The 10,091-nt window shown below is 28.7% G+C and overlaps 1 protein-coding gene across 1 annotated transcript; it reads left to right on the plus strand.

The window, feature by feature from the left end:
• The first annotated feature begins 585 nt into the window (after positions 1 to 585).
• Positions 586 to 8,025, plus strand: LOC136222403 (probable pectinesterase/pectinesterase inhibitor 35). The gene is made up of 3 exons (XM_066010135.1): positions 586 to 1,652; positions 7,034 to 7,208; positions 7,332 to 8,025. Exons 1-3 carry the CDS (start codon positions 626 to 628, stop codon positions 7,825 to 7,827), a joined length of 1,698 nt encoding a protein of 565 aa, XP_065866207.1. The 5' UTR covers positions 586 to 625; the 3' UTR covers positions 7,828 to 8,025.
• Positions 8,026 to 10,091: the final 2,066 nt, after the last annotated feature.

The raw sequence follows: 10,091 nt of genomic DNA on the forward strand, positions 1-10,091 counted from the left end.
TAATGAATAAAAATCTACTACTTCCGTTTTATATTATATGTCTTTCTAGAGATTTTTTTTTGTTTCATATTACATGTCATTTTATATGATCAGTTTACGTTAAGTCATCTTTTCTTCTGCTATAAAACGCGGATTTATGGAAATTAATTAGAATAATGAACTTATTATAGAATAAATAAATATTGCAATAAATAAATAAGGGGCAACAGTGTCTTTTTTTCAATATGTTTAATTTCTATACAACTCTCTAAAAAGATATGTAATATGAAACGAAGGAAGTATTATACACATCATTAATTTCAACAATAATACTAAATATGCCATTTGGCTTCAACAATGTTACCAAAAAATCATTTTTACTAAAATTGAATCCCCCAGATACCATTTTTTAACTTTTCCCTAAACTATATTTTTAACAAAAGTCAAAATTCAAGAGTGAAATCTCCCTACATAAAAGTCAACAAATTTAACCCATCTGAGGCCAAAATTATTGTTTTGCCCTTGCTTTAAATAAACTCCACCTAATTAAAAATAATTAATTAAAAGAAGCCTATAAATAGAGTAGGAAGTCTAGACCTAATGATTATCTCTTCATTTCTTCTCATTCCCCACATTATTGAAAACAATGGCAAATCTCTCCCATGCAAACAATAAACTCTCATTATTTCCCTTTATACCCTTCTCAATCCTCCTCATAGCTGCTATAACCGAAGGTTACAACAGTAATTATAAAAATAAAAACAGCAACCTTAATCTCTCAGAAACTGTTCCATCTCACTTCTCAAAATTCACAAGACCACTTCCTACTCCTTCATCATCTGTATGTAATGACAATTCTATCCCTTATAAATCAGCATGTGAATCTCTTATTCTGTCGCTAAAAACCACAAATCCGTCGGGAATTTCCGTCGCAAAAGATCTATTCGATCACTCCGTCGATTTCAGCTTCAACCACGCTGGCAATTTCGTCGCTATATCGAAAGCTTCTTCTTTTAAATCAATGGAGGATTGTTCAGAATTACAGGAGGACAGTTTGGATCAATTATCAAATGTTCTAAACCGGAGGAAAAAACTTAGTTACACAAAATCCGATATCCAAACATGGCTTAGTGCTGCCCTTACTAATCAACACACGTGCATAGAGAGTCTCCAAAACGGTGCGTTTAATGCGAAGAAAGGAGAAATGGTTTCAATGGCGAGAAATTTAAGTCAACATTTAAGTAATTCTTTATCGCTTTATGTTTCTCATTATATGAATAAAGGAGGAGGTAAGGGTGATTTTAACGGTGGCCGGAAACTTTTGACGGAGGATGGGTTTCCCGGGTGGTTGTCTGTGTCGGACCGGAAGCTTTTGGAAACTCCCGTGTCGGAGTTGAAAGCTCATGCGGTTGTGGCTAAGGATGGAAGTGGTACGCATAAGAGTATAGCGGAGGCTCTTAGGATGGTGGCGGCAGTTTTTTTGGACGGTGGTAGCGGCGGCGGAGGGGGTAGAGATGTAATTACGGTGAAAGCTGGGACTTACAATGAGTATATTGATATTCCTACGAAGCATAAGAACGTAATGTTAGTGGGTGAGGGGAAGGACAAAACGGTCATTGTCGGTAGTAGAAGTGCTGATGGTGGCTATTCAACGTACAAGTCAGCCACTGTTGGTTAGTTTCCTAAATTTCTCTTATTTATTTATTTATTCCATGAGATTATCCTTTATGAAAATTAACTAGATAAAGAGTTAAATTAGCCATAAATTTGACTTCCCTAAAATAAAATTTAATTATAATATAATTCAAATATATAAAATTATTTAGTTAGAAATGAGAAACATATGGTGATAGTGTTATTTGAAATGAAACTTATATATATATATATATTTATTTATTTAGTTATAATAGATAGATTATAATATTCGGTGGATAGTAGGAAGATCGATTGTATATAATCTCCATATAGTAGGGATATTATAAAAAATATTATGATATTAATAATAAAAAAATAAACGAATTATTTTATCAAACAGAAAAAAATGTTATTGAAATATTGAATTATTTTGAAACGTTTTGATAGAATTTTCTAAATATATTTATTTCTTATATAATATCGTTGATTATACTAGCTATTTTGCATGTGCCTAATTTTTTTTTTCAAAATCAAATCATATTTACAATCAATCATGTCACGAAAAAAAAGATTAAAGTAGTTTTACTATAAATGAGTCTAATCAGATTTTATTAAAAATATATACAAGAACAACACTTTTTATTTTATTTTCTATAATTAAATGTAAAGTATTTTATTTTTCTTTATTAGTTAAGCATTTTACTTAAGTTTAATACAACCGACTTGATAATATTGTATCTAATAAAAGCGAATCATTAGTCAACTTAACTGTTATATTGCTTCAATGATTAAATTATTATATAGGTAGTTTTTATAGTGTTTTATCTCAGTTTGAGATTCATCATAATCAGATTCTCTTTTAATTAAACTTTTCTGTATACGTTAAGATTCAAACTCGAAATCTAATTTAAGCGATTTGAGGCAGTTAACCACTCAAACTAATTTTAATTAGTTATATATAGGTAGTTAATATATTGCAATTATAGGTGGAAATCTATATTTTTCTTCCAATTTTCGTGAGGAAATTAAAATAATTTTGAGTGTTAGTGGTGTGAGAATAATTATATGACAAGAAGATACAAACACAATCCAAAATTGAATGAGTCAGCAAAAAAAAAAGCAGTGGCTACTATTTAAAATGTATTCTAATTATTAAACATTTAATTCATTTTCTCTTAATGACAAAGCCATGCATCTTATCTCTTTCATAACTTGTGTATTGAGTTTTAAATATTTCTTTTTTTCTCAATATTAAATAATTTTTCTTATACATGTAGTAGTAGTTAGTTAGCCAAATAACTTATGTTATTAGATTTCTTAATTAATGTTTATTAATTTTTGAATTGGTTTAACTTATCTTATCATTATTATTAGGAAAAATGACGTTGACATCTCATCATTTTGATTTTCGTGGATTGAACTCTTAAGTAATTATTTGTTATTTATAAATAATTCAAACACTTAAAATTACTTTTGAACTATTAATCTTGGTTTCAGAGGTTTAACGTGACAAAAAAATAGAGTTTTAATATATTGAAATGAAAAATCAGAGACTCAATACAGTAAAATCAAAATGATAACGATAAGGATATTATTTCCCTTATTATTAATATATCTAGAAAGCAAGTATCATATAGTTAATAGTTGAATATCATAAATAACTAAATGTTAATTAGGGTTTTTTAACCTAAAAATAGACAATTAACAATAATGCATGCCATTGATAGTTATAATTTGCTATCAATATAATTAAAATAAATTAAGATTTTGATTGATGTATGTCCTTTCTTTTTCTTGGAAACTTCATGTATAAAGTTTAAGGTCAGTTTCCTAATTACTAATCAACATATATATAGTATTAATATTAAGAAAACAACCTTTTAATCACTTTTCTAGTATATATAAATATGGAAATTGACAATTATATATATATAGTTGTTCAGTGGGAGATGAGATTAATTATTATGTAAACATCAAAGAAAATCCAAATTAATTCCAAAATTATATGAACAATTACGTATGTAAACTTGAGAATACTAATTATAATTTTCAGGATTAATTTTTTACTATTATCTAACAATTAATTTTGATTGGAGATTTTATAGATTTAGGGGAAGAAAATGACATTTCATGCACAATTCAAGTTTTTTTCCTTAACTAAAAATAGAATACATAATAGTAGCGTATAGTTGTTAAAATAAGAGTGAATATGAAAAGAACGAGTGAACAGAACCTGTTGTGAAAAAGGTGACGTGGAAAAAAGCTTATAAATGTTTGATAATACAAAATAAAAGTAAAAAGTTAGGGTTTTTTTTTATTTGAAAACTAGTGCTATTTTTGAAATTAAGTTAAAAGTTAGAGATATTTTTATTCAGGAAAAATTTATAAATTGTGAAAGTTGTTTCTTCTTTTTTCCGTGAAAAAAAAAGTTCAGCAAGGTAAAACGGTAAATAATAAATAAAACGAATTTCATGATCGCAAAAGCTATAAACTTTGTAGCTTTTTCTAATCACAGTTTTTCGAGCTTTCTAATGTTTTATGAAGAACAATTTATATTTACTAAACGTTATTTTTTGTTAAAAAAACTAGAAAAGCTGCTTTAATGTCTAGAAAAGTAATGAACACGTATGTATATAATATTCTCTATATCCGTTTTAAACATTTTTGAGATTGTAGACTAGTAATATTTTAAAAATATATATAACTTTAATGCTTAATCAAATAATTTTTTTTCCCAAAAAGAATGCAATTAATAAGTTTCTACCGGGCAATCAAAGTTAAGTAAAAATTGCAAAAAAGACGGAACAATATAAAAAAACATGGGACAAGAATAAGAACGAAAGGACTTCGCTAAAGAGTGAGCTACTTCATTCGCTTGTCGCCTTACAAAACAAATAGAATAATTGTTGTTAAGAAGAAGAGAGCGACAACCGTACACCAACAAACCAAAAAATAGTTATATAACAATTATATTTCTATAAAATATACTTCAAAAAAATATATATTTCTATAAAATAAAGCATCAAAAAATATTATATGCTTTAAATAATTATATAACAATTATATTTTCCTATGTTATGTGTTTTTAATTAAGATACGTACTTTCTTTTTGAAAGGTATTAAGATACATACTTAAATTAAATTTTAATAATATTATATGCTTTCTTTATTTTGAAAGAATATATTATATGCTTTCTAATTCCATAACTATTTTTATGCTACACATAATTTAGAATTAATTAATGGAAATTTATGTCAGATATATTTCAAGTGAGTGGGGTCTGAGCTGGATGCTTTAAATTAATGTCAAATAATATAATGGATAAGAAGAACTATATAATATAATTTAATTTATTTATATAATTAAGAGAAAATTTAAGGCAAAATAATGGTGAGGGAAATTTCAAGTAACATCCATCCATCCTTCCCACCATTTGGGACACCTTGTCCAATATTTGGAATTATTTTATTTTATTTTATTTTTTGATGAAATATTTGGAATTATTTTGATGTCTTGCTTAGTATGTATACTAGTCAATATCAATCATTCCATCAATTTATTGGTGCCTTACAATCATACCTAAAAAAAATTATTTTTATTTTTTTTAATATTCTAATATTAAGATTCAATTTGCTTTTATAAAACTTGTGGATTCTGATTAATTTAAATTAATTTGTACAATTTAATCAAAGTGTGGATATACATTCTACTATGATGGAAATAGATGTCTTCTAGAGAAAAATGTTTGTTTTATAATTAAATTAGTAAATTAATTAAAAAAATTTCTTAAATCTAGTTGGTGTATTATTTTAAAACTTCGGACCTGTTTGGTTTACCCGTTGTTTGCTGTCGTTATTTTCTAATTACGATTACAGTTGAAAAAAAACAAAGATTCTCTACTTTTGTAAAAAAAACCATTTTTTATCTATAAGACAAACAGAATGAGAAAAATAGGTAACCTAACATTCCCTTCATATATTTTGTTCAGTTTCATGCTTTTGTTTGTCTTTTCACTTTAAAAATGAGAGGTTTAGATGTTTTGGTTAGTCATTCTGTTTGCCCTTTACACTTAAAAAGTAACCTTTTACAAAAGCAGAACCACTGCTTTAGAAAATCAGCTTTTTTTTCAATAATAAACAGCAAATAGTAGGTAAAACAAACGGACTCGAAATGTTTTGTTTAAATGATTGAGAATCTCTCAAATTGCATTTCAACTTATTTTTTTTTTTTGTGTGTAATCTCAACCACTAATTATAAAATTAATTGTTGAGATTTAAATGTCAATAGCTAATCCCCTATATTAGTTTTTGAATTCAAATTATATATATAATCTTAAATGAGATTTAAAGTGTTTGAATAACGTTATTGATTAATCATGCTAAAAAAACTAATAAAAAAACTATTAGATAAAGGATGACGGTAGTTTTTATGTGGTCATCTGATCAAATAAATTTATTTTAATTACCGTTAAATTTAAACTAATTAAAATTTTAGGATGGTAATTAAAATCATCTTAAATCTTAAATCTAAAAATCTAAATTTAACGGTGATTAATTCATTTGATCAGTCATTGAGCAGGTGAAACTCGACCATAAATGTTTATTTGTCTCTTCTAGTTGGTTAATAACATCAATTTGTCTCAAATATAAAAAGATGACGGTAGTTTTCATCTTGTAAGTATATGATTAAATGAATTTGTTTCAATTACAGTTAGATTTAAATTAATTAAAATTTTAGGATGACGATTAGAATCATCTTAAATCTTAAATATAAAAATCTAAATTTAACGGTGACTAAATTAGTCACTGAGCAACTCGCTCGTAAATGTTTATTTGTCTCTTCTAATTGGTTTATAACATCAATTTGTCTCAAAAATAAATTTGATATATCACTTTCATCCTTGAACTTGTTTTCCTTCAAAATTAGTCAAAAATTAATCATATCAGCATCATAATTGACACATGGAAAAAATTCACCAATTATGTACTATTGCATGTCACTTTTGGTGATTAATTACATCAATCATCTTCTCCAACTATCAGAAATGAAATTTTCATAAATGAGAAAGATGTTATTTAACTTTAGTATCACTCACTTTCATTTTATCTCAAAATCAACAAATAATTTTGTCAAAAATATCATAGATCAAAAATATCACATGAAAAATAAAAATAAAATCTATTATTTCTATCAAAATTTTGTCACACGGTTCCTTTTCTTATGTGGAAATATTTTAATAACCTGGTACTCACATGGTATTTCAGGCGAATATATGTTTATTGTTTATCCGGTGAGTGAAAAATAAAAAGTAATAACATTTTCATTAAAAATTTAAGATTTATAATATTTTTATTTTTTTCTAAAAATTAGAGAACCATAAATATAATTAAAATTAAAATTTAATTGAATATTTTCCAGCTGGAATGGGAGATGGATTCATGGCAAAGGGCATAACATTCGTGAACAGTGCCGGTCCAGACAAGCACCAAGCAGTTGCCTTAAGAGTTGGAGCAGATAAATCTGTAATTTACCAATGTTCAATCCAAGGCTATCAAGATTCCCTCTACACTCATTCCAAGAGGCAATTTTACAGGTACAATTGTCAATTTCTGATACGATAATATAATATTATATATTCGTTTAATATAATGATTTTTTTTATTATATTATATATGTGAAATAAATCGACAATCCATTTCGACACCTTTATTTACAGGGATACTGATATATCTGGAACAACCGATTTTATATTCGGAAACTCGGCCGCCGTATTTCAAAATTGCAACATTTTCGCTCGCGCCTCAGGCCGTAACATCTATATCACAGCTCAAGGCCGGACTGACCCGAATCAGAACACCGGAATCTCAATCCACAATTGTAAAATCTCTGGCGGGAGTTCCAAATCGGCTTATCTCGGTCGGCCTTGGCAGAAATATTCGAGGACGGTAATTATGCAATCTTTTTTGGATGGTTCGATTAATCCGGCCGGTTGGTCTCCTTGGTCGGGGAATTTCGCACTTAGTACACTTTATTATGCTGAATATATGAACTCGGGCCCTGGTTCATCCACTTCGGGGCGGGTTAAGTGGGGCGGGTACCACGCGACTCTTTCGGCGGCGGAAGCTGGGAAATTTACGGTGGGGAATTTTATTGATGGGAATATGTGGTTGCCGGCTACCGGGGTTGCTTTTGATGCGGGACTTAAGGGGTGATTAATGATTAATCATATATATAAGCATATATGATTAATATGGCATTATTGTTTAGATTAATGTTTTAATTTGTTTTTCTTGCAAGGGAACTATGTCAATATGTATCCAATGCATGTCCAAACACGTGTTGTATATCAATTTGCAATCACTCCTTAATCAAGGTGTATATATAAATAAAAGGCAAGGAATTATAGAAAATGTATTTTTATTTTATAAAAATTCATATATTATTTATGAAAAAAATACAGTAAGAAAACAACGAGGAATATAACTTCACACAAATACAGGCTAGAGTCATACAAAATCCACGAGAAGAAGAAAATGACTATAAAAATAAAATAAAATGTATAACTAACACAAACGAACTATAAATCATATACTTCTCATAATCCAAATATATAGAAAATCAGCTGCAATCCAAGCTCATCATTTAGGCTTTTTTAACACTAGTATTTATTATGTAACAAAAGAAATATTTAACAAAATACTAGTAAATAAAGATGATTTAGCATTTTCATTTCTCGTGATTTTTGAAGTGTTTGTTGTTAGGGATGTATCGGGTGGGAATTTCTCGTCCCTGTTAGTGACCCACCCGGACAAGGACGGGGAATCCGATAATAATCCCATGAGATGGGGATGTGGATAATTTTGTCCATTGCGGTGGGGATGAGGCAAGGATGAGGAAAGATATCCCACCCCGTGGGGATCTCTGTCCTACCCTGTTGTGATAATCAATTGTTTTGGATGATTTAAGTACATTTTAATTAGGTGCCAGATTTATTTTAATTTTATTTTTTTTGTTGTTTGAAAAATTTGAGACTGATTATTAATGCTTGGTATTATTAGCTACTGCTTCTTAAAAGTTTTAGGATTTACTATTTTTTTTGAAACATATACAATGATTCCCCATGAGGAATAGGGAATAGGCATCCCCGTGGAGATGGGAAAATTTGTCCTCATCTAACTCGTGTAGACATGAAGGGAGAACGGAGATGGGAAATGCATTCCTCATCTACCCCATTTACATCCATATTTATTGTACATAAGAAATGATTCAGTATAACACGTCTAAAGGAAATTGATAACACTTAATAATGTTTTATTCATAAGATTGAATTGGCTTCTATAAAGCCTTACATACATAACAAGAGAGTAACAAGGAAAAATAAAAACATTAAATTATTCAGTTCTTATAACTCGGTTTATTCTTGCAATTGAAAAGACTAATTCTTTTCATTATTTAGCTAAAACTTTATATCCTAATTCAATCATTCAAACAAATTCCTCCCCTTAAACTAAAATATGCTCAAACAACATCAATTCACATTTCGAGTCGTCGAACACGAAGCAAACTTCTAAGCTTCACAAACTAATCCAACTTAATAGGCTTAGTCATAATGTACGCCATTTAATCATTGATTCCATAATAAACTAACTTTACAGCCCCCACCAGTTGATAAATTGGAAAATAATGATATCTAACATCAATATGTTTTATCCTTTGATGGATAACTGGGTTATTAGATAACTTAATTGTTGACTGTTATCATACATAATATTAATGCACTCATAACTTCTTATGCCTAGTTCCTTCAAAATTTCTTTCAACCAGATTCAATGATAGGCAAATGCAATGGTAGCCACATATTCAATTTCTATAGATGATAGAGTAACAATCTCTTTCCTTTCTTGAACTCCAACATATTACTGCTCCTATTAGTATAAATATGTAGGCTAACGGGCTTTTTCGATCATCCACATCTCGCACATAATCACTACCTGTGTAGTCCAACAGTTTTCATCATTCACATCTTGTGCATAATAGTTCTATGTGTAGCCCAACAGACTCACATTTGTACTCCAATTTTAATAAACTAAAAACTCCAGTGTTTCTTTCAAATATCTTAGTACTCTCTTAGCAGTTAATATGTGTTTTCTTCTTTAGAATCAACCATATAACGCGAGATCAAATATACCACAAACATCAAATCAGGATGAGTTACAGTTAGGTACATGTAAGCATCCTACCAACTGTTTGTACAAAGTCGCAACAAGATTTTTGTTGCATATCTTTGACAAAACAATACCAGGGACTATTGGATTCCTTACAGAATTACAATTCCATATGTCGAACCTTTCCAAGACTTCCTTAGCATACTTCTCTTGACTCAAATGAATTCCATCTTTGTTCTGATAGACTTCAACTCCAAGAAAGAACTTCATTTTCCCCAAGTCTGTCATCTCAAACTCCTTCTGCATTGACA

The sequence above is a fragment of the Euphorbia lathyris genome, chromosome 3 (assembly GCF_963576675.1).
Source record: "Euphorbia lathyris chromosome 3, ddEupLath1.1, whole genome shotgun sequence".
Classification (NCBI taxonomy): Eukaryota; Viridiplantae; Streptophyta; class Magnoliopsida; order Malpighiales; family Euphorbiaceae; genus Euphorbia; species Euphorbia lathyris.

Bases quoted from the DNA above. Each gene is read 5' to 3' on its own strand.
- LOC136222403 (XM_066010135.1), top strand. From the start codon at position 626: ATGGCAAATCTCTCCCATGCAAACAATAAACTCTCATTATTTCCCTTT. The intron at 1,653-7,033 runs GTTAGTTTCCTA...AATATTTTCCAG, and splicing joins GTACAAGTCAGCCACTGTTG to CTGGAATGGGAGATGGATTC. The intron at 7,209-7,331 runs GTACAATTGTCA...CTTTATTTACAG, and splicing joins TCCAAGAGGCAATTTTACAG to GGATACTGATATATCTGGAA.